At 40.7% G+C, this 25,639-nt stretch overlaps 2 protein-coding genes across 2 annotated transcripts; both read left to right on the top strand.

The window, feature by feature from the left end:
* Window positions 1-671: 671 nt before the first annotated feature.
* LOC120854088 (keratin-associated protein 7-1) lies at window positions 672-1,360 on the top strand. The gene has a single exon (XM_040227908.1). The coding sequence runs from the start codon at window positions 714-716 to the stop codon at window positions 975-977; it is 264 nt and encodes an 87-aa protein (XP_040083842.1). The 5' UTR covers window positions 672-713; the 3' UTR covers window positions 978-1,360.
* Window positions 1,361-24,471: 23,111 nt separating this feature from the next.
* Window positions 24,472-25,008, top strand: LOC120854082 (keratin-associated protein 8-1). Its single transcript, XM_040227893.1, has one exon. It carries the CDS (start codon window positions 24,509-24,511, stop codon window positions 24,695-24,697), a length of 189 nt encoding a protein of 62 aa, XP_040083827.1. The 5' UTR covers window positions 24,472-24,508; the 3' UTR covers window positions 24,698-25,008.
* Window positions 25,009-25,639: the final 631 nt, after the last annotated feature.

The raw sequence follows: 25,639 nt of genomic DNA, 5'->3' as shown, positions 1-25,639 counted from the left end.
GTCTCCTACATTGCAGGCTGATTCTTTACTGTCTGAGCCACTAGGGAATCCCATGTTGAGCTCCCCGTGTTATACAGCAACTTCCCTTCAGCTATCTGTTTTACATATGGTAATGTATATGTTTCAATGCTACAAAACATAAACACAAGATAAGCCATTTTTAAAGTGAATAATTCCGTGGTGATGCAATCACCACCTCTAGTTACAAATAATTTTCCTATTCCAGAAGAAACCCCATACCCATTAATATACCAATGTCTTTGAATGACATATGGAGATAATTTCAAGCTATGGAAGTGTTTACATTGTTCCCAAAGCTTTTTTCAGTTTAGTTATGACAGCTGGGAGGAGTTTATAATCAGAGAATTTAAACAGCCTCACAGGATGCTATCAGAACAGTTGTTAAACCATGGGACACTGATGAAAAGAATTCAATTGCATGTCAAGGAAGGCACTGACTTTGAAGATAAAACACATTCCTTTGTAAACAGAAAAGCCAACAAAAATATGGGCAAAGAGTCTGTGGGTTGCTTTATATGCATTTTATTAGCAATAATGGAATTATCTATGCAAATTTATGGCAAGATGTTTAGGCAAGCATGTCATGCCCACCAGCTTGAGGTATAAAAGGTCCTGTGCAGGACGAGAACTTCATTCCTTCTTGGGTAACTTGCTCTTCACATTCTATCCAAATCCTTCCCACTCCTGCCATAATGACTCGTTTCTTTTGCTGCGGAAGCTACTTCCCAGGCTATCCTTCCTATGGAACCAATTTCCACAGGACCTTCAGAGCCACCCCCCTGAACTGCGTTGTGCCCCTTGGCTCTCCCCTGAATTATGGTTATGGATGCAATGGCTACAGCTCCCTGGGCTACAGTTTTGGTGGAAGCAACTTTAGCAACCTGGGCTGCAGCTACGGAGGCAGCTTTTATAGGCCATGGGGCTCTGGCTCTGGCTTTGGCTACAGCACCTACTGATGGACCATGGCTTCAGATGACTACGGGACTCACCCTCAGTTCTCTGTGTGCAGAACAGCCTGAAAAACAATGACTGCCTTCCTGCCTCCAGAAACACTTGAGAGAGATACATCTTCCATGTTTTTGCAGTCTTCTTGATCTCCGACATTGCTGAACAAGTCACCCAGGTATCGGATGCTGAGCTGATACTTATCTACAGCCAAAGCAAGATTTTGTATTTCTCTAACATACTTGAATTTTACTAATGAGGAAGACAGTCTGTCTCTTATGATAGCTCTGCCAATGTATCATTAAGTTCTACATCAATATCAATGCATTACTATTACATGTGTGAGTAGGAAGGGGTTTTGCTGTTCATCACAATAAATCCAATTCATTCAGCAAAAACATTTTTGTTCTGGTTGTTTATTTTATTGTGCCTTTTGTTTGTTTTGCTCTCATCAACCAGTTTCAACCTGTGAGGGTGGGCTTCAATCACATTTTATTCTGACTTCAGACTGTATACCTGGATAGGGTGATGCCTAACAATTTTGTCCCTTTATGTTGAGATTTTCAATTTTTAAAAAAATTCTTTAAAAAGTCCTAAATTTAACCAAAATACAGATGGCCCTTGAACAGTGTGGGAGGTTAATCCATGTATAATTTATATTCAGCCGTTTGTATCTGAGATTTCTCTGCATCCATGGATTCAACCAACTGTGGAGTGTGTAGCATTGTAGTGCTTACTACTAAAAAAATTCTGCATATAAGTGGACTTTTGGAGTTCAAATCCACTTTATTCAAGTCAGTTGTATAGTCTGTACACTGAGATTATTAGTGTTTCTCTATGCTGATTATAAATAGGAACTTTTTTTTAGCTGTTTAATGTTAAAAGAAAATTCTTTCCTTCTTTCATTATTGACACAATTCCATTTAAGCTTCTTCCTCTTTTCCTGCTGTTTATGGAACTCATTATAGAGAGATTTAAACCCCATAAACTGTTGGAAAAATTTCCTTAAGTGGAATGAGTTATGAAACTGTTTTTAAGGCTTCCTAAGATTTGGTTAATAAAGGCAAGCCAGCAACTAAAATCACATAATACTTTTTTTTTCCTTTTTGATTGATGGGTTTTATTTTTCCCACCTTCTTCACTTCTGATTATATATGTAGGCATATTAAAAATGAAGTGTTTATTCTTTGGAATGATCAGTTCAGTTCAGTTCAGTTCATGATAGTTGCCATCAAAAGCACTTGAAATGATATGTGATCTGCACTTAGAAAATGCTTCCTGAGAAAACTCTGCTCTTTTTAAATTAAAGCTCATTCATTCATGCATAAAGTATTTATTGAACCCCTACCTGTCTCAGAAAAGATGCTCAATAATTTTTCATTGACTTGTTAAATCTCTGCTTTATGGGAGCAAAATATTGTATAGTCTGATACAAAGTTCACTTATGTATGTATGAAGTTACTGAGCTCTGGTCACTCTGTTTAAAACTGGGTGGCTGTACAAACCTGCCACCATCTCTGGACTGAGACACTCATTCAGTAGACACTCTCCAAGAAGCTACAACACCACACACTGTCCTAAAATGTGGGGGCAGAGATAAATAAAACATAATTCTGCCTCTCAAGAGTTAAATATATTTTTGTTGTTGTTCAATTGCTGAGACATGTCTGACTCTTTGCGACCCCATGCACTGCAGCGTGCCAGGCTCCTCTGTCCTTCACTATCTCCTGGAGATTGTTGAAATTCATGACCATTGAGTCTGTGATGCTATCTAACCAGCTCATCCTCTGCCACTCCCTTTTCTTTGCCCTCAATCTTTCCCATCATCAGGGTCTTTCCCAATGAGTCAGTTCTTCGCATCAGGTGGCCAAAGTATTGGAGTCTCAGCTTCAGCATCAGTCCTTCCAATGAATATTTAGGGCTGATATCCTTTAGAATTGACTGGTTGGTCTCCTTGCAGTCCAAGTGACTCTCAAGAGTCTTCTCCAACACACAGTTCAAAAGCAACAGTTCTTCAGTGCTTCAGCCTTCTTTATGGTCCAACTCTCATATCCATCCATGACTACTGAAAAAACTATAGCTTTGACTATGCAGACCTTTAATAGTCTCTTATTTTATGATAATTAATGTATTACATTAATAAATGATTATCCAAAGATTCATTTCCTTCCAAGGACCCAAAATAAGAGATAGCCGATAATAAGATATATATCCTTTGATTTTGGTTTATCCAACTTTCCTCATGATTAGATCTATACTTAGCATTTTTTGATACAAATGCCATAGAAGTAATGCTGAATCCTTTTCAGTGCATTGAATAGGGAGACACTTTATGTTGGTTCATGCAAATTTGGTTCTTTGGTTACTTTGATCCCTTGATGAAAGTAGTTTCCTATAAGTTTCTTCACTGAAAATTTGCTATTTTTCTTTTTGTAATTAATAGTTTGTGTTGAAACCTTGACACTATGCAAATATTCTATTCCTTATCAAGTTTCCATCCACTGTCTTAGGATCCATTCACAATTTTTAAATTTTATACATCCTTCTACATTTATTGTTTGGAAATCTATTGTAAGAAAGAATTTTCTCTTCTCCCCATTTATTTTTGTGTGCTTATTTATTGTTATCAAAAGCTATATCAGTGTGGGCTTGAGAATTCAATGTGTTACCATCCATTAATATTATTTTTTCATTAATAATATTAACTTTCACACTTTAATTGCCCCAGATTTGGAGAGTGGGAACATCATCATTCTGGCTCCTTTGTCCTTTAGAAATGGTTCCCATTGCTGTTTCCCCACTCCAGTACTCTTGCCTGGGAAATCCCATGGGCGGAGGAGCCTGGTAGGCTGCAGTCCATGGGGTCGCGAAGAATCGGACACAACTGAGCGACTTCACTTTCACTTTTCACTTTCATGCATTGGAGAAGGAAATGGCAACCCACTCCAGTGTTCTTGCCTGGAGAATCCCAGGGACGGGGGAGCCTGGTGGGCTGCCGTCTATGGGGTCACACAGAGTTGGACATGACTGAAGTGACTTAGCAGCAGCAGCTGTTTGATCAATGGTTTACCTTCTGACTCAATGAGATATTCCAGGGTCATCTTGAACTCTTCTGCTTCAATCATGGGAGCACTTTACCCTTTGGTAAAGACTGGTATTTAGAAAATATGATATAGGTGTTAAGTGTACTCACTGCTATGGTATCATCACTACATATGGTAATTTCTCTCCTCTCATATTAAACCAGTTGAGCCAACTCATTGGAAAAGACCCTGATGCTGGGAAAGATGTAGGGGAGGAGGAGAAGAGGAAGAAAAAGGATGAGACAGTTGGATGGCCTCATTGACTCAATGGGTATGAGTTTGAGCAAACTCTGGGAGATGGTGAAGGACAGGGAAGCCTGGCATGCTGCAGTCCATGGGGTCGCAGAGAGTCAGACACAACCTAATGGCTGAACAATGAACACTAACAAACGTTATAAGAATCATTGTTATGGTTGTTAATCATTCTTTCGGATTTAATAATGACACACTGACAAGCTGCACTGGAGTTCTGGGTTTGGGGGAAAGTCATTGACAGGCACAATTCACATTAGGGTGAGAGAAGGGTGGCTGACCTTTAGGCTGGATGAGGTCTCCAAATGCCAGGGTGTAAAGGTCTAGAAAGACAATATCAAAGAATGCTCAAACTACCGCACAATTGCACTCATCTCACATGCTAGTAAAGTAATGCTCAAAATTCTCCAAGCCAGGCTTCAGCAATACGTGAATTGTGAACTTCCTGAGGTTCAAGCTGGTTTTAGAAAAGGCAGAGGAACCAGAGATCAAATTGCCAACATCCACTGGATCATGGAAAAGGCAAGAGAGTTCCAGAAAAACATCTATTTCTGCTTTATTGACTATGCCAAAGCCTTTGACTGTGTGGATCACAATAAACTGTGGAAAATTCTGAGAGAGATGGGAATTCCAGACCACCTGACCTGCCTCTTGAGATGCAGGTCAGAAAGCAACAGTTAGAACTGGACATGGAACAACAGACTGGTTCCAAATAGGAAAAGGAGTAAGTCAAGGCTGTATATTGTCACCCTGCTTATTTAACTTATATGCAGAGTACATCATGAGAAATGCTGGACTGGAAGAAACACAAGCTGGAATCAAGATTTCTGGGAGAAATATCAATCACCTCAGATATGCAGATGACACTACCCTTATGGCAGAAATTGAAGAGGAACTAAAAAGCCTCTTGATGAAAGTGAAAGAGGAGAGTGAAAAAGTTGGCTTAAAGCTCAGCTTTCAGAAAATGAAGATCATGGCATCCGGTCCCATCACTTCATGGGAAATAGATGGGGAAACAGTGGAAACAGTGTCAGACTTTATTTTTTGGGGGCTCCAAAATCACTGCAGATGGTGACTGCAGCCATGAAATTAAAAGATGCTTACTCCTTGGAAGAAAAGTTATGACCAACCTAGATAGCATATTCAAAAGCAGAGACATTACTTTGCTGACTAAGGTCCATCTAGTCAAGGCTATGGTTTTCCCTGAGGTCATGTACGGATGTGAGAGTTGGACTGTGAAGAATGCTGAGAGCTGAAGAATTGATGCTTTTGAAGTGTGGTGTTGGAGAAGATTCTTGAGAGTCCCTTGGACTGCAAGGAGATCCAACCAGTCCATTCTGAAGGAGATCAGTCCTGGGATTTCTTTGGAAGCAATGATGCTAACGCTGAAACTCCAGTCCTTTGTCCACCTCATGCGAAGAGTTGACTCATTGGAAAAGACTCTGATGCTGGGAGGGATTGGGGGCAGGAGGAGAAGAGGACGACAGAGGATGAGATGGCTGGATGGCATCACTGACTCGATGGACGTGAGTCTGTGTGAACTCCGGGAGTTGGTGATGGACAGGGAGGCCTGGCATGCTGTGATTCATGGGTTTGCAAAGAGTTGGACATGACTGAGCAACTTAACTGAACTGAAAGGTCTAAAGTTTTGCTCTAAGTTGAAATGACAAGTTGCCCTAGTACTCCCTTGTTCTTCAATGAGATTTTCATTTAACTATTTTATCTTTGTTTCAGTCTCAAAGTTGCTTTTTTTTTTAAATATTCTGAGTTCCAGTTCTCCCTGTGAGTTTGAAGGGAAGGTCTGCTTAGTTTCACTTGTAGACTCCCCCTCTCATAGTCTCTGCCATGACTTTCTCCTTGTTTTTCGTTTCTTTTCCATCATCCAGAAATTTAGTTGTCTCTCTTCCACTGATATTGTCCCCACAATTCTCCTTCTCATTGTTGGCTTCCAACATTTGCTTTAATTTAATGGATTTTGGGGAAGGGGAGGGGAAGAAATCTGCTTCATCTGCCCACCTAAAAAATATAAAATCCTTAAAGAGGGGCAGGAAGGGATTAAGAACAACAAAAACTACCTGTCTTCTCTGCCCCCCCTTTAATTATATAATAGATACAACAATAGATAATTTCACTATTTATTTGCATACAAATTTTTTGAGATGGATTTCTTTATTATATTACTAAAGAGGACACCAGTGATGAAAATTTAGTGATTTGTTTGAGACTGCATCATTCATTTGTAAAGTAAAATGCCAAGCTATAGTAATGGGGACCTGACTCTAAATCCATCCCTCCACTATAAAACAAGTCATGTAGCATTTTAAAAATTATAGAACTCTTTCCCAGAAATATCCCTGCCTAATGCACTTCTTATACCATTAATAACTATATCGAGTATAGTTATTATATTAGATATATATTGGATTTACATTTTACAGAATATGTCCATAGAATTTTATTTAATTCTGACAATTATCTTGGGAGATGGGTATCATGAAAATATTGATGGAAATTAAGTAATTTTCCCAAGTGGGAAAATATTTATCAGCTGGGAGAGTTAAGCTTTGAGCCAAGGTATCAAACTGAGGTCTTCTGACTCCTTTCATGAACACTATTCTACCACTGATAACAAAGGCAAAACATTCATTATGTGTTTAGTGATTCGACCCTAATTGAGGTTATCAAGATCCTCCAGTATTTTCCTAAGCTTGTCAAATAAGTTTAATAAATATTATGCTTCATTCTTTATCTTGATAGCAAGTTCTTGGATTTTTCCCATCTCAGTATCTCTAAGAAATGGCGGCAGATCCTAACTCCCCATTTCTGCATCCATTCACACCCTTATCATTTCTTGCCTGGATTAAAACACCAGATGCCTGTCTGGTGTGCCAGGCAGAGTCTAGCTCTTCTTCTGCACTACAGATGAAATCGTCACTCAAAATGAAAATCTAATAACATGACTTTCTTCAAAGACTCTGGATATTTTGTGGTTACTTACAGATTTCAGGATAAAGATCAGTTAGTGGCACACAAGAACATCAGTTTCTGTAGTCTCATTTCCTACTTCATTATAACATGCTTCCCTCTCTCCTGCAATGGTACGTACTATAGTTCTTTGCTGTTTCTGCCCTAGTCTTCATCTAGCGAACTCCTACAGAGCCTTCAAAAGGACTTCCTCTACCCCAGGGGTCCTCCCTTGTTTCAGCTGAAAAGCTTCACCTCTGTTACAGTGCTCACACGGCTCTGCTCACCAACCGAGACCATCTGGAACACACTGTAATCAACAAAGTTGGGCTTATTAACTTACTGTGACAATGGAGATCATGCTACATGAGAAACTGTAGGATGTCTCAATAAAAGGGTGTAAGAGGGGTTGTTCTAGGATTTGCACTTGAGGGATTTGATATTGGAGATGATTAAAGGAGGTGGGTGGCTTCCCAGGTTGCTCAGTGGCAAAGAATTTGCCTGGCAATGCAGGAGACACAGGAGATGTGGGTTAGATCCTTGGGTTGAGAAGATCTCTTGGAGGGGGAAATGGCAACCCACTCCAGTATTCTTGCCTGGGAAATCTCATGGACAGAGGAGCCTGGTGGGCTATGATCTATGAGGTCACAAACAGTCAAAACGCAACTGAGCATGCGTGCATACACACAAAGGAGGCAGGAGTGTCTTCTGGATTGGGTACTATCTGCAACAAATTTTCACAAAGTTAGTGGTTGAAAAACAACACAAATTTACTCTTACAATTTTGGAGGTCAGGAGTTCCAAAATCAAGGTGTTGGTAGGACTGTATTTATTACGGAGGCTTTAGAGAACAGCCTATTTCCTTGCTTTTCCAGATTTAATAGGCTGTCCCAATTCCTTGGTGTCTTCTTCCTTTATCTTCAAAGGCAATAGCACAGTGATTCTGACTCTGACCTTCCTACTTTGCTCTTTCACTTTAAGGATCCTGTTGGTTATCGGGATGACCCAGATAATCCAGAGTAATCTCCCTACCTCTAGGCTGGTGGATTAGTAACCTCAATGCCCTCTTGTCATCTAATGTAACATATTCACAGGTTCTGGAAATTGGAATAGTGGCATCATTGGGGTACCATTATTCTACCTTCCACAAGAAACAGACCTAAATCTATGGTTGGGTATTGTAACAAAAGTTTTATTGAAGAAATGGAAAAATGCAGAAGCTGTCATTGGTAAAAGGGCAGCAGTCACTGTAAAAGATGTTTAGTCACTTTTTGGGGTTTGAATAGTGTTCTTGGTTTCATCTGTTCTTGGGTGTGACTACGGAGTGGTTTTGTTTTTGTCTCTCTCCATCTCTCATTGCCTGACCCTGTCTTATTTGATGCTCTTTCTGAAGACTGTGTATGGGGAGCAGAGAATGCTCTGGTTTACCATTAGTGTTTTCAGGGCTGCTGTTTATCTTTCTCACCATCATTAGTTGACAGGTTGGATTCCCTCATTGTAGCATGTATGTTGTAAGGTTTTTGAGAGAAAGCCCCATGCTTTACTCAATGCTGTATCGCCAGTGCTGTATCCCAGACACTTGATAAGTATTTGTTGAATTAATATAATTATTTAAAGCCTTAGAGAAAAAGCCCACTCCCTTTCCACTTAGAATATGGTCAGCAGACAACAGACATGGAAATCCTCCGGAAGCGCCTTCAAAATGCACAGTTGTGGGACTTCCTTGTCAGAATCATGCTCTGCACACAGACAAGATCTGCAGGTGATTTGTGTGCACGTAAAACGTAAGTATTGGGTGGGGGGACTTCCCTGATGGTTCAGTGATTAAGAATCCACCTGCATGTGGGGGATGGGAGTTCCATCCCTGGTTGGGGAACTAAGATCCCCCATGCCAAGGGGTGACTAAGCCTGAGAGCTGAAATATTGAGCCTGTGTTCTGCAACAAAAGATCCTGCATGATGCAGTGAAGAGCCTTGTGCCACAAGTAAGACCCAATGCATCCAGCATAAATAAGCAAATACATAAATACAAACACAAATAAATAAAAAAATTGATATAAAAAGATTTGAGTGTTGGTCAAGTCCGGTTAATTCTTTATCCCAAAAGAAAGAGAGAAGGGGACATTTCTCATTGTTGATTTTTTAAAGCGTTGATGAGACAAAATTAACATTTTCAGCAACAAGGAAAAGTTAAAAAATTATTTTCCTGTACTTTTGTTCTATTTTTTATTGCTATTTACAGAAAAACTAGTTCCCTTTTCTTTTTTTAATTTCTATTGAGGATAGAGAAATAGCTCTTAAAATTATAGCAGGGGAGCTTTCTACTAGATAAATGGAAATATTTCTTGTTTCTATGGCCTGCCAGGCAGAGACTGCTCAGAATGTTCTATGACTCCAGAGTATGTTGAGTATGGTTGTCTCTAAAAATACCCTGTTATTCCTTAGACACCAATTCCTTTTCAGTGACTTGCCTCTGAGGCTCCTGATATTATCTTTGACAATGATAATCGAGTTAGAGTGTCCCATTCTGTTTTCTTCACTTTCAATCACCCTCCTCTTTTAATAGCCTGCTTTACATATATGCCTCATTATTTCCATTCTGAAGCTTTTTTGTCCTATGCACTTGGTTGCCACCACAGAATTTTCAAGGCTTTCCTAATGAACAACCTTAAATGTTAAGAAAAATATTTGGGACAAAAGCCCTCATTTTTAAAATTTAAATTTATTTTTATGTTCGTTTTTGGTTAGCAAAGACTTTGAAGAAATGATGGTCTTGGTAGATTGAACTCATCATCCTTTGTAGTTTGGCTGTAATAGGAAACAGTTTTCAATATTCCAAAGGGTAATCAACAAGTAAATACGTTGAAATGTCTCCCTTCCACTCATTAGCAAGTCTGCCTTAGCACTGAGGTAGCACGGCAGACCATAATTTCTCATCCTTGATCCTTTTCACTAACTCAGCTTGCCGGTTGCTGCTACGGCTGAATTTTATATACATTTCCAGTTTCTGACTCTAATTCTCCCTTTATGTCGCAAGAAGTAGACCTCAGCTCCTCCGTTTTGCATCAACAGGAACAGAAGGTAGATGCTCAAAAAGGACCTTCAGATCCCACTAGAGACTAAAATCTTGCAGCAAAAAAGGTAATGTCCTCGGGAATTTCTTTTTCATGTTGAATCTGAAACACATGTGAGATGTTTATGGCCAAAGTCAGTAAGCCTTTTATGCATCTAAGCATTGTTGTGGTATCACATTATTTCTTAAGAAAACCACACAGGTTCTACATCAAATAGCAAACTTCCTTAATTAGTTGCTTGCTCTACCATTAGCCTAGTAGCCTCACAAATGTGGCTTAGCCCCAAGAGTGCTGAGATAGCAAGGTAGTGAAATTGTGTCTCAAGTTGGTCCCAGGACCTTGTCAGCAAGTTCTCATCCATTTCAGGTGACCGCTCTTGGAGTATGCTGCCTGGCAGTCACATTTGACTGCATGTGACCTTGACTTCAGACCAGCGTTTTTGACCTTGGCTCTGTTGACATTTGGGGCTGGATAGTTTTTTGTCATTGAGGGGAGAGGAGTGTTCTGTGCACTGTAGGATGTTTGGCAGCACCCCTGGCCTCTCTCATTAGATGGAAAGCAACAACCTACCAGTCACGACAAGTGAAACTGTCTCTAGATAGTTGCCAAATGTCCCCTGGGAAGCAAAGTTGTCCATGATAATAAGTTATATAAACTCTGCTTATTAATTCTGACTAAGAAGGTGTCAGGCTTCCTGGGTAGCTCAGCTGGTAAAGAATCTGCCTGCATGAAGGAGACCCTGGTATGATTCCTGGGTCAGGAGGTTCCCCTGGAGAAGGGATAGACTACCCACTCCAGTATTCTTAGGCTTCCCTGATGGCTCAGACAGTAAGGAATCTACCTGCAATTCAGGAGACTTGGGTTCAATCTCTGGAGGAGGGCATGGGAACCCACTCCAGTATTCTTGCCTGGAAACTACCCATGGACAAAGGAGCCTGGCAGGGTACAATCTGTAGGGTAGCAAAGAGTCGGACATGACTCAGTGACTAAGCACATAGCAGGACACAAGAAGGTTTCTCCTTTTCTTCCTTCACCATTTTAAGCTCATCCCATTTTAAGTTGTGTGTTTTCTTAACGAGGACACCTTTACAGATGGCTTACCAGTGAACAGTACAGGTTTCTCAAGGAGTGGCCAAAGCACTTTCTTCTTACTTTTTCACAGCACCACTTGGCTTATGTGGTCTTAGTTCTCTGATCAAGGATGAAAACTGGGCCACAGCAATGAAAGTGCTGAGTCCTAACCACTGGACAGTGAGGGTTCCCCAAAGCACTTTATGGGGATGATTTGGGCTGCTTATTCAAAATGCAGACTCCTCAGACCCAGCCCAGACCCAGGGAATCAGAATGTATAGGAAGAGAGCTCAGTAGTACGCATATTAAATAAGTATTCAAGGAGATTTTTGCAGTCTAAACTTTGAAACTACTGCAGTGGAATGTCTTGTAGAAATTTCAACATTTCTCTTCTGAGATTCTGTTGTTACATTCTGTGCTTTAAATTGACGGCAGCTGGGAGCTCCTGAGTGTTTCTTAGCAGGGGTGTGTAACACAGTGAGCAAAATTACTCTGTACAGTCGCATGGTTAATTGACCAAATCTGATGGGAGATGGTTGAATTGTAATCTTAGCTTCTCAGTGATTTTGATGTTAGGATCATACAGTGACTAAGGTGGTGAGTCTCAGGGAATCAACTTACCTCTTGTTACAGTAGAATGACTTGGGGCCCAGCAAGTGATTTGCCTAAATTCTTTCAGCAAGTGAGTGGCCCATTTAGATTTAGAATACAGTAAGTCCTCTTCATGCAAGTGAGTTTCTTTCTAGGAGTGCATTTATGAGTCCAATTTGCTCATACATACAACAAAGTTAGCCTAGATGCACAACTAACACAATTGGCTATTTAGTGTTGCTGTTGTTGTTTAGTCGCTCAATCGCGTCCAATTCTTTGTGACCCCATGGACTGTAGCTCCCCAGGCTCCTCCGTCCATAGAATTTCCCAGGTGAGAATATTGGAGTGGGCTGCCATTTCCTCCTCCCAGGGGTCCTCCCCACCCAGAGACTGAACCTGCGTCTCCTGCATCGGCAAGTGGGTTCTTTACCGCTGGACAGCTGGGAAGACCGTTCAAGGGTTCTACATAATACTGTACTGTAATACTTTTATAATACTTTTCACACAAATAATATATAAAAAACAAACACAACAGATAAAGCATTTTTAATCCTACAGTAAAGTACCTTGAAAGGTACAGTAGTACAGTGGAATGGCTGGCATTTCTTAGCAGTACCAACTACATCACTGCTGCTTTTACACTTGCTTCTGGACATCCAGGGCTTGAAATAAAGATATTGTACTACTGTACACTGTAAAGTACACAAAAGCACAAACACTTGTAGGAGATGCACATGATGATGTACACCAGGCGGGTGAACTAAGTTATGTGACTGGACATGGGAACAAAAGCTCACATCTTTGAAGACTGGTATGTAGAGAACTTACTATATTTGTTCATTCACTCATTAGCTCAAGTAATATTAATTAAAGCCTTACATTACGCCCCAGTAGTGAGCTAGGCACCGAGGAATCAAGCCTGATGGAAGACATCATATTTATTCTCCTAGAAGCAAGCACATTGGTGGAACAGGTGCCAATCACACAAACAGGAGGGGGATGGTGGCCCTTATGATACTATAAGTGGACTTTGTCTCCTCAGGGGCCACAGAAAGTCCTCCCAAGGGAAGTGATTGAACTAGTATCTAAAGGTCAATGGGAGTTGAGGACAAAAGGACAATTCCATGTAGAACAGCCAACAAGTGACCAGACACTACACATTTGAAGATCCAAGATAGTCAGTGATGTCTAAGCAGAGACAGTTACGGAGTTTTAGGTCAGTTTAAACATAAAACAATCTAAAATTCAATGGGATGATGTTGAAATGTTTTTTAACATGTGTGTGCTTGTATGTGTGTGTGTGTGTGTGTATGCGTGCATCATAACCAGATCTACATTTTTTAAACACTTAGGTGATGAGAAGCAGTTTGTAAGGAGGGAAACTATTGACTCAATGAGTTTTGCAGTCACTGTAGCAGTGTCAGTTCAGTTCACTTCCGTCGCTCATTCGTGTCTGACTCTTTGCGACTCCATGGAATGCAGCACGCCAGGCCTCCCTGTCCATCACCAACTCCTGGAGCTCACTCAAACTCATGTCCATTGAGTCGGTGATGCCATCCAACCATCTCATCCTCTTTCATCCCCTTCTCTTCCTGCCTTCAGTCTTTCCCAGAATCAGGGTAGCAGTGTAGGTATGTAAATTGGTACCTTGGATTAGGTAGTATGGCAGGATGAACAAGGAGCTCCCAAAGTTGTCCACTCTGAATCCCTACAACCTATGAATATGATACCTTCCATGGAGAAAGGGGCACAGCAGAAGTGATGATGAAGTTAAAAATCTTGATGTGGGGAGATTATCCTGGATTTTCCAGGTGGCTCAGCGTAGTCACAAGGGTCCTTCTAAGAGGGGAAGGCAGAAGGATCAGAGTGAGTAGCAGCAGATAGGATGACAGCAGCAAGAGCCTGGAGTGATGAAAGGAAGTGGCCACGGCCATGAATGAGGGCCGCCTCATTCTTGAAGCTGAAGAAGACCAGAAAACAGATTCTCCCCTCTAGAGTCTTTACAAGGAAATGGCCAAGTCAATACCTTATTTCAGACTTGTCACTGCTGGAATTGCATAACAATACATTTGTGTCTTTTTTAGTCACCAAGTTTGTGGTAGTCTGTAGCATTAAGAAACAGTCAGAAAAACAGTAGAGCAGTGAGGCAGAGATTGATAGAAATTAGTGCATTCAAGAGAGTGTTAGAAGGTAAAGTGACAGCACTCCATGACAGATGGCATTTGCAAGTTTGGGAGGGTGTCAAGCGTGACTCCTGGTGTCCATTCTTATGATTCAGATGGCATCATCTCATGGGTGTAAACCTTAATTTCATGTCAAAAACAAGATGCAGTTACTGAATGTGAGGCCCTCAGTTCAGTTCAGTTCAGTCGCTCAGTCGTGTCTGACTCTTTGTGACCCCATGAATCGCAGCACGCCAGGCCTCCCTGTCCATCACCAACTCCTGGAGTTCACTCAGACTCACGTCCATCGAGTCAGTGATGCCATCCAGCCATCTCATCCTCTGTCGTCCCCTTCTCCTCCTGCCCCCAATCCCTCCCAGCATCAGAGTCTTTTCTGGTGAGTCAACTCTCTGCGTGAGGTGGGCAAAGTACTGGAGTTTCAGCTTTAGCATCATTCCCTCCAAGGAACAGCCAGGACTGATTTCCTTCAGAATGGACTGGTTGGATCTCCTTGCAGTCCAAGGGACTCTCAAGAGTCTTCTCCAACACCACAGTTCAAAAGCATCAATTCTTCAGCGCTCAGCCTAGACAACAATAATTAAATTTTGTATGTTAGTTAGTAAATTACCTGAAAGGAAGTCATATTTTGAGACTGATAGTATCTGATTACCAGAAAGTAGTAACCCAAAGGCATTAGGAGGATTTTAAATCAAGAGTCTGGAGGATTTTAAATCAAGAGTCTAAGAGAGCCTCCACTGACCATTCTGGAAGCTTGACGATTTTATTTTTTTCTTGTAGCAATGATTAGATGTAGTATCTGCTGTCTATTTTATCATCTCTAATTGCCCCAAACATCTTACAGAGCTTTGCAATTAGAAGACATCAGCACAGAATTACAAGTGTGCCAGGGTGTTGCTGCTCCTTAGTCTCCAGCTGACCCGGGCAGGATCTGGGGTGTCAGAGCTCATGGGGTGGCCATCTCTTTGAGTGAGCCTTGTCAGATTATCCCACCATACCCTAGAGATGTCTAATGTACTCTGTGTGCTATTATGAGAAAAAGAGATCAAATTGCCAAAATTGGTTGAATCATAAAGAAAGCAAGGGGATTCCTGAAAAACATCTACTGCTTCATTGACTACACTAAAGCCTTTAGCTGTGTGGATCACAATAAACGGTGGAAAATTCTTCAAGAGATGGGACTATCAGGCCATCTTACCTGTCTCCTGAGAAACCTGTATGCAGGTCAAGAACTGTCAGAACTTTACATGGAACAATGTACTGGTTCAAAATTGGGAAAGAAGAATGACTAGGCTGTATATTGCCACCCTGCTTATTTAACTTATATGCAGAGTACATCGTGTGAAATGCTGGACTTGATGACTCACAAGCTGGACTCAAGATTGCAGGGAGAAATATCAACAATCTCACATATGCAGCTGACACCACCCTTATAGCAGAAAGATAAGAGGAGCTACTTAAAACTCAACATTCAGAAAACAAAGATCACAGCATTCAGTCCCATCACTTCATGGCAAATAGAAAGGGAAAAAGTGGAAGCAGTGACAGCCTTTATTTTCCTGGGCTCCAAAATCACTGCAGATGGTGACTGCAACCATGAAAGTAAAACACACTTGCTACTTGGAAGAAAAGCTATGACAAACCTAGACAGCATATTAAAAAGCAGAGATATCATTTTGTTGACAATATTCTGTATAGACAAAGCTATGGTTTTTATGTGTTCATGTATGGATGTAAGAGTTGGACTATAAAGAAAGCTGGGTGCCTGATGCTTTTGAACTGTGGTGTTGGAGAAGACTCTTGAGAGTCCCTTGGACAGCAAGGAGATCAAACAAGTCAATCTAAGGGAAATCAACTCTGAATATTCATTGGAAGGACTGATGCTGAAGCTCCAATACTTTGATCACCTGATGCAAAGAGCCGATTCATCGGAAAAGACCCTGATGTTGGGAAGGACTGAGGGCAGGAGGAGAAGGGGACAACAGAGGATGAGATGGTTAGGTAGCATGACTGACTTAATCAAGATTAATTTTATCAAACTCCAGGAGATAGTGAAGGGGAGAGGAGCCTGGCGTGAGGCAGTCCATGGGGTCTCAAAGAGTCAGACGTGACTTAGCAACTGAACGCTAACAACAACAATGAATAAAAAATTGACAAGCACTGAATGGCAACCCACTCCAGTGTTCTTGCTTGGGGAATCCCAGGGACAGAAGAGGCTGGTGGGCTGCCATCTATGGGGTCACACAGAGTCGGACACGACTGTAGTGACTTAGCAGCAGCAGCAGCCCTTTGTTATTTCTTCTCCCAGAGTCTTCCATGGATGTCCTGCAATTGAATTCCTAGTAGGGATATGATCCTGATAGATGGCTGTTAAATCACTTGTTATCATAAATCTCTCTAGCAGTTCTTTTAAAAAAAAAAAAAAACCTAAGCAAAGAAGGGTATTTATTGGTTCATATAACTGAAAAGTCCAGAGAATATACTAGCTTCAGGCATGGTTGGATCCAAGGCACAAACACTGTCATCAGGACTCAGGTCTCTCCATCATTTGGCTCCTCTTTCCTCTGTACTGACCTCTCTGACAGGCTCTTTTGATATGATGGGTCCTGTTGGTTTGAGTTTTTCATCCTACAGAGCTACGCAATCTCAGCTAAAAGATTCTGAGTCTGGATTAAGGATACAGCCTTCTCCCGAGCTGAAATTTCTTTGTCAGGTAAACAGGAAAGGAAAGTTCCTGCACCTGACCACCCATTAAGATCAGAAAATTGTATCCAGAGTAAATGCTATGGATTAACTCTGGAGTACGCAGGGTTAAAACTTATTTACAGAGCTTTGACATTAGACTGCTGTTCTTCCAGATTATGGCCTGGCTATTTATATGGCTGGCCCTGAAGAAGAAAGCTTACTTACTTGACTGTATACCTGACTCAGCCTTTCCTTTCCCTTTGACATGTTACTGAAAACTGACTGGCTGTCCTTGAGAAGACTACAGCTAACCCCAGCCTATCTTACACTTAGTTGCCCCATGGAGTTTTGAATAGAAGCAACCTGAACCTCATCCCACTCAGACTTTATGTCCCCTGGTCATAGTGGTAGTTTAGTCACTAAGTCTTGTCTGATTCTTTATGACCTCATGAACTATAACCCACCAGGCTCCTCTTCCCATGGAATTCTCCAGGAAAGAATATTGGAGCAGGTTGCCATTTCCTTCTCCAGGGGATCTTCCCGATCCAGGGACTGAACCTGTGTCTCCTGCACTGCAGGGAGATTCTTTACCATTGAGCCACGAGGGAAGCTCTAACAATTCTTAAATTCACTCCCTTACTAACACTGCCACCTAGTTAGTGAGATGACTTTTGTGTATTTCTTCTGTTTATCTATCCAATGACTATTCCTCCCCTTCCTTCTAGGTTGGCAGAGCCTGCTTTACACAATACAAGCAGAAAATTCCTGATGGGCACTTTTTAAGCTTCCCTTGTAGTTCAGCTCTGGGATATTATTTAATTCCAATATGGAAACTGGAATTTTCCTGTGGGAAATCTATGGGAAGACAAATGTGGAATGAATTCCTTCTTATTCCACAATGAAAAGGAGCTTTGAGGAAAGTCCTTCTTTTACTCCTTTGTTTCTGGATGGTGATGTGTATGAATATGAAGCATTGACCTTCTACAGTGATCTTGAAACCATGAGAAAACAGAGAATCACACACAGCTCTGAACTCTGATGTTGTCAAGTCCTGGAGTCATCTGCAAATTCCTTATGTTCTTGTTTCTTATTATTTGCAAAAAAAAAAAAAAAAAGAAAAAAGAAAAAGAAAAAAGCTTTTTATTTAAGTAACTTTCAACTGGTTGTTGTTCAGTTCAGTTCAGTTCAGTTGCTCAGTCATGTCTGACTCTTTGCGACCCCATGAATTGCAGCATGCCAGGCCTCCTTGTCCATCACCAACTCCCGGAGTTCACTCAGACTCACGTCCATCGAGTCCGTGATGCCATCCAGCCATCTCATCCTCTGTCGTCCCCTTCTCCTCCTGCCCCCAATCCCTCCCAGCATCAGAGTCTTTTCCAATGAGTCAACTCTTCGCATGAGGTGGCCAAAGTACTGGAGTTTCAGCTTTAGCATCATTCCCTCCAAAGAAATCCCAGGGCTGATCTCCTTCAGAATTGACTGGTTGGATCTCCTTGCAGTCCAAGGGACTCTCAAGAGTCTTCTCCAGCACCACAGTTCAAACGCATCAATTCTTCGGCTCTCAGGCTTCTTCACAGTCCAACTCTCACATCCATACATGACCACTGGAAAAACCATAGCCTTGACTAGATGGACCTTAGCAATAGCCAAAAACGTTCCTAATGGATACAATTTTAGACCTGGTCTTCCTTGGTGGCACAGCGGTAAGGACTCTGTCTGCCAGTGCAGGAGATGTGGGTTTGAACCCTAAGTGGGGAAGATTGCCTGGGGAATAAAATGGTGATGCCCTCCAGTATTCTTGCCTGGAGAATCCCATGGACAGAGGAACCTGGTGGGCTAAAGGTGGACTACAGTCCAGGGGGTCCCAAAAGAGTGAGACGTGACTTATCAGCTGAGCATGAGCATTTCATACCTCCAGAATCGTTTCTCAATTCTAGCTCATCCTCCACACTGTCAGAGCAGTGATCTCTCTAAAATGCAGAACAGATTAGTGAATGAGTGGCTCCCTTTGCTTTCATAGAATGCCTAGTCTCATATGTCCCCTGACTGTCTCGCCAGCTCCACACTCCATTAATCCTTCTGTTATAAGCAGTTTTATAGCCATTGAATTTTCTATGCCTCCTGGAAGACACTGTACTATTTAACACTTTTGAGATTTTACTTCAAACACTTCTTTCTGGAATATCCTCTAAATCTACCTCTTTCTAGCTGATACCATTTTCAAGTCCTAGCTCATATATCTATCCCTTTCATAATGAAGCTTTGCAAGAACATTACCCTCTACGTCATGTAGGATTGTCTCTTCTCTGTTTCATGCCCTGAAGTCTACAAGAGGGAAATTTGGATTTCCATTGTAGAGCATATAACATTGCATTTTGATTTATTTATCACTTTCTACTTAATTTTCCATTTCTAATTCTAAATGTATGTTTTTAGATTTCCAACAGTTAACAACACACTTGGAACACAGGAGATGCTCAATAAATATTTGTAAGAATAAATGAAAGGGTGAATGAAATATAATTTTTATTTTAGAGAGTAACCACTGATGTATACTCTAAAACTCACTTAAAACATTTCCTTGTAATTTCTCTCTCATTTGTAATGAATTATAGTATTTTGAAGCTGTAAAGTTTATACTTGAAACTGATAAGAAAAGAACTGCTTCATTGTGCACACTGGAATTGACTCTTTATGACCTGTACATTATACATTTCTTGCTCCTTTGCAGAAAATCAAAGAGTAAGGTTTTCTCCTATTTTTGTTCATGTCAGACCTTATTTGAAATGAAAGAAATATGAAAGAACAAATCAAAATATTTATTAAATAACAACTTAACATTGGTATTAAAACAGAAAAGGTCATGGACTTTATCCAAACCCATAGATATCTAGTAATGATGTTGTTGTTATTCAGATGCTCAGTTGTGTCTGACTCTTTGCAACCCCATGGACTGCAACAAGCCAGCCTTCCCTGTCATTAACAATGATTAATCCAATATTATGTCATTTCATACATGAGAATATAATATTTTTCTATTTTCCAAACCCCCAAGTCACAAGACCATTTTTTTTTTAAAAGAAACTCACAAAAGTAAGACATTTTATCTCCAGTTGTTTTAACCTGCTGCTGCTTTTCACCTGGTGTTCCTACAATCACACTTCCCTTCATGTTGGGAGGCGTTAGTGAGCCGCAGACCTTTCTGGGATCTGGCTAGGGAGAAGTTGAAGTTGGATATCAGTTCAGTTCAGCCGCTCAGTTGTGTCCTACTCTTTGCGGCCGATGAACTGCAGCACACCAGGCTTCCCTGTCCATCACCAATTCCTGGACCTTGCTCAAACACATGTTCACCGAGTCACTGATGCCATCCAACCGTCTCATCCTTTGTCATCCCCTTCTTCTCCTGATGTCAATCCTACCCAACATCAGGGTCTTTTCCAATGAGCTGGTTCTTTCACATCAGGTGGCCAAAGTATTGGAGCTTCAGCATCAGTCCTTCCAATGAATATTCAGGACTGATTTTCTTTAGAGTTGATTTGTTTGATCTTGCTGTCCAAGGGACTCTCAAGAGTCTTCTCCAACATCACAGTTCAAAAGCATCAATTCTTCAGTGCTCAGCTTTCTTTAAGGTCCAGCTCTCACATCCATAATGACTACTGGAAAAACCATAGCCTTGACTAGATGGACCTCTGTTGGCAAAGTAATGGCTCTGCTTTTTAATACGCTATTTAAGTTTGTCATGGCTTTTTGTCCAAGAAGCAAGCTTCTTTTAATTTCATGGCTGCAGTCACCATCTGCAGTGATCTAGAAGCCCAGAAAAATAAAGTCTGCCACTGTTCCCATTGCTTCCCCATCTATTTCTCATGAAATGATGGGACTGGATGCCATGATCTTAGTTTTTTGAATGTTGAGTTTTAAGCCAGCTTTTTCACTCTCTTCTTTCACTTTTAATGAGAAGGTCTTTAACTCTTCTTCACTTTATGCCATAAGGGTGGTGTCATCTGCGTATCTGAGGTTATTGATATTTCTCCTGGCAATCTTGATTCCAGCTTGTGGTTCATCCAGTCTGGCATCCAGTGGAGTTTGATATGGGGAATAGATTTTGTGTCTAATTAGGCTGCTTTTAGCTATCCTTGTATGGTGATGGCTTCCAGGAATTCTCTCCCATCTGCTCTTCCAATTCACCCAGAATTTGTGACATGAATGTGCAGCAGCAGAAGTCATATCTCAGTGTAAATTTGCCCCATGGCATCCAGAGTAGAATGAGTAGTGGAGGAAAAAATTTGAAATGCTGGAGCCAGAAGCTAGTCTATGGAAAGAATATTGTAGAATTGTGCCAGGCAGTTATGTAGTAAAATTTTTTTTCCAGAATTTTTAAAGTTTTGTGTCTTTTATTAGTGTTTAATTTTATGTGATTTAGCATTTTAACAAATATTTATTTTTATATTTTTATGTGGTAGTTTTTCATAAAGAGGGTTCTCAAGATTGTATATACATTTTTCCAGGCTCTTTAAAACCTGGATCCTTCTTAGATACACCTATGTTAGAATAAAGCTTTCATAGGTTCAATGCAAGATTAAACTAACTGTAGATTTTGTTTTTAAATAACTTGATAAATCATGTTGTTGTTCAGCCACTAAGTCTTTTTTGACTCTTTTTAAACCCATTGACTTCAGCATGCCAGGCTCCTTCGTCCTCCAAAATCTCCTGAAGTTTGCTCAAATTCATGTCCATTGAGTTGGTGATGCTATACAACCATCTCATTCCCTGCCCCCTCCCCTTCTCCTTTTGCCTTCAATCTTGCCTAGCATCAGGTTCTTTTCCAGTGAACCACCTCTTTTTTTTTTTTAATTTATTTATTTATTTATTTTTAAAAATTTATTTATTTTTTATTTTACTTTACAATTCTGTATTGGTTTTGCCATACATTGACATGAATCCACCACGGGTGTACATGCGTTCCCAAACCTGAACCCCCCTCCCACCTCCCTCCCCATAACATCTCTCTGGGTCATCCCCGCGTACCAGCCCCAAGCATGCCATATCCTGCATCGTACATTTATTTATTTTAATTGGAGGCTAATTACTTTACAATATTGTATTGGTTTTGCCATACATCAACATGAATCTGCCATGCATGTACACATGTTCCCTCTTTGAATCAGGCAGACAGAGGATGGAGCTTCAGGTTCAGCATCAGTCCTTCCTTTCGGATTGACTGATTTGATCTCCTTGCAGTCCAAAGAACTCTCAAGAACCTTCTCTAGCAACACAACTTGAAAGCATCAATTCTTTGGCACTCAGCCTTCTTTATGGTCCAACTTTGACACTCAAACATATCTACTAGAAAAACCATTGCTTTGCCTATGTGCACCCTTGTCAGCAAAGTGATGTCTCTGCTTTTTAATATGCTATCTAGGCTTGTCATAGCTTTCCATCCAAGGAGCAAGCATCTTTTACTTTCATAGGCATTGTGTCCAGCAGGGCAGGCTAGCATCTTGTCAGACTGGGTAGGCAGGTGGGAGAGGAACTCATTTAAACAGAACATCACAACTGAACTTTGACATTAATGCAATCTTTTTTCTTTCCATTGTACCATACTACTGTTTGTTTAATTTTTATTTCTTCCAAATATTACCAGTTTTTTCTTTATGAAGGAGGGACATGTGATGACAGCAGAATCTAGTCTATGATTTTTTTAGACAAGGATCTGTAGTTTAATGTGTTTATATTTTATGAAAGGGAGAGTGAAAGTCACTCAGTCATGTCTGACCCTGCGACCCCATGGACTATACAGTCCATGGAATTCTCCAGCCAGAACACTGGAGTGGGTAGCCTTTCCCTTCTCTTGGGGATATTTTAGTGAATGAAGCTAATTTAAATTCCTTGGCCTTATTTAGCTATAAGCCACATGAAATATTTGAATTTTAAATGCTGAATCACCCTAGGGGCCATAAAGCTTTGTTCATGAACAAGAATGGTGCAATAACACTGTATATTTTCAAAAATACCTCTGCTGTAATTTACCAATTAGTGGTTGGAACTCTCTTATACTTTTGCATTTTCCAAATGTTTCACCTTGCCCTTGGAGTCTACCTGTGAGCGCTACATACCTCCAGAAATTTAGGTCTTAGCTGCTGGTAACAGGAAGGAAAGTCACCTCTGAGATCTAAAGTAAAATCTTGGAGGCTAGTGTGTAATACATACTGTTCTGAACCTTTTAAGAATGATTCTTGATAGCTCTGTGCCTTTCTATTTCTGTCATGTGCCCTCTTTTGCTGTATCTTCTGTAAATTTTCTATTAAGTGCCATTCAGAAGAATCTCAAGGCAGGTATCTGAGAATAATTTTTCAAGACTTCCATTACCCAAGATAAGTTTGATCAATCTTGTTCCTCCTTTAATTCATATTTGAGAACTAAGTTTCCATTTAGAAAGATTTTTTTTCCCCAACTCTGGTGCATTATCACCCTTAAATTGATATAACTTAGATTTAATATTGTCATCTGGCTCTTTACAAGATCATCATATTTGTTACATAATCTGGTTTTATTAGATCTAATGAAAAAATCATGCACATTTTAAGGTAAAAGTTCCCATTCATTATTCTGTTTTTACCGTTATTATTTTCAACATTTATTTTAAAAAGTATATTTGACCAACATGATATTTGACAATTAATTTCTAGGATAAATCCACAAGCTTCATTTTTTTTTTTACACTTACAAGATTATTAGTTCAGGTAGTGGTTTAAAAATGTGATGTTAAATATAGTTCAGGCAGGTATTATAATTAAAATTGAAATTTTATTCAGTTTTGTAAACATGATAGCTATAAATAGAGGAAAAAAAAGTCTTTCCAATGAACTCTTTGGTATTTGTCTTGGATAAAGCCAAAATAAATTCTTTAATCAGATAAACACAAAGAATATCTCAGTCTCCAGGTGATCTCACTATGTATTGGCTTCCCAGGTAGCACAGTAGTAAAGAATTCACGTTCCAATGCAGGAGATTCAAGAGATGAAGTTTGGATGCCTGGGTAGGGAAGATCCACTGGAATAGAAAACAACCCATCCTAGTATTCCTGCCTGGAAAATTCTATGGACAGAGGAACCTGGCAGGCCACAGTTCTCCGGGTCGCAAAGAGTTGGACGCAACTGAGCACGCACAGGCACACACACACGGTACGTATATGTTATTTCATTCAATTTTTTCCAACACATATTTATTGAATTCCAACTGTGTGCCGTGGAAATGCAGAGAGCAAGAGGCCTGGATAGCAGTTAACAACCTCAGAAAGTTTTCGTAGTACTGTAAAGCCTGCTTCCAGAGGCTCCTACTTAGGACTTTATAAGACCCAGGGCTTTGAAGACTCTGCAAAGCGTATTTTAATGAAGGGACACAATTTGCTGGAAGGACTCCAGCCCCTGTTATTCTATCACATGAGAGCTTTCTGAAGCAACTGTAAAGACATCTTAAGCAAGCAACACAAACTAATTAGCAAATTGGTGTCAAGAATGAAAACGACGCCTTGTGTTTCTCGCCACATCCCCTAGCCCGAGTATATAAAGAAGAAGGGAGCATAGGGAATCCATCGTACTGAGGAAATTCATTCCCTGCTCTCCAAGCCGCCCAACCCAGACACCATGAGCTACTGCTTCTCCAGCAGCGTCTTCCCAGGTTGCTACTGGGGCAGCTATGGCTACCCCCTGGGCTACAGTGTGGGCTGTGGCTACGGTAGTACCTACTCCCCAGTGGGCTACGGCTTCGGCTATGGCTACAACGGCTCTGGGGCCTTCGGTTGCCGAAGATTCTGGCCATTTGCTCTCTACTGATTTGCTGAAATACCAGAGGCATGGAATCTTCTCCCCCAAACCCAAGAGGCGGACTTCCAGGTCCTCAGAGACTCATCAGCCTCCCAGTTAGCTGCTTTTCACATCAGCACCAGAGTCTCAAGGGAAGAAGAAGAAAAACCACTTGCCTCCAGCTGCCTTCCCTGCATGATGTTTGTTGGGACATTTTGAGAAACTTGACACCCAAACACGTTTTACGTTTGAATTTTTCACCATGCTCATGACTCTTGTCATTATCAAGTTGTAGATGTGTCTGTCAAATTCTCAATAAATTTCTCTCAACCGCTATTATAGTCTTACTTGAGTGGAGTTTCCTTTCTTGGTGCGCATATTTCTTGGAACAGGCAGTGAGGTGGAGAGTGGATTTAGTTTTCTCATGTGGGTGTTAGAAGCAGTGAGAAAGCAAATAATCCCTGCTCTTGTGTGAGAAGCAGGCCACAGGGGTCTGCTTATGATTTTTTAAAAAATCCTATCTTAACCTTCCTTTAAGTCTGTGACATCCTCCTCCAATTCTGGCCCCAGTGTTACACCACCCATTGCTTGGTGTCCCTCTGCATCTCGCCACTCCTGTTCCTCACAAGGGAACCCAACATTGAGGGGCTCTGTCAATTATTTCTGTATCAATACAAATCAAACCCACTATTTTCCCTCTCGGGGACCAAGGATTGTAGAATAAAATGCCGTGTCCCTTATTTAAGGATTCTGGAGAATCTAGAATACCTATAGACATATTTTAGGGATCTGAGAGTCTTTTAAGGGAGGAATAGATCCCCCATCTCAAACCACCTAGGATATCTACTTTACAACTTACAAGGACCAGTTTAGAAACAGCGACAGAAAGCTTCTTAGTCTTTGAAGAATCAACATCAGATAGTGAGTTTTACTCTTAAAAGAGCACTTCTTATAGACCTGAAGATACCTCAG

The sequence above is a fragment of the Oryx dammah genome, unplaced genomic scaffold (genome assembly GCF_014754425.2).
Source record: "Oryx dammah isolate SB20612 unplaced genomic scaffold, SCBI_Odam_1.1 HiC_scaffold_2, whole genome shotgun sequence".
NCBI classification, from domain to species: domain Eukaryota; kingdom Metazoa; phylum Chordata; class Mammalia; order Artiodactyla; family Bovidae; genus Oryx; species Oryx dammah.
Note: the sequence above shows the minus strand (reverse complement) of the source record. Positions and strands in the feature narration are given on the sequence as shown.

Coding starts and splice junctions, on each gene's coding strand:
- LOC120854088 (XM_040227908.1), top strand. CDS start 714: ATGACTCGTTTCTTTTGCTGCGGAAGCTACTTCCCAGGCTATCCTTCC.
- LOC120854082 (XM_040227893.1), top strand. CDS start 24,509: ATGAGCTACTGCTTCTCCAGCAGCGTCTTCCCAGGTTGCTACTGGGGC.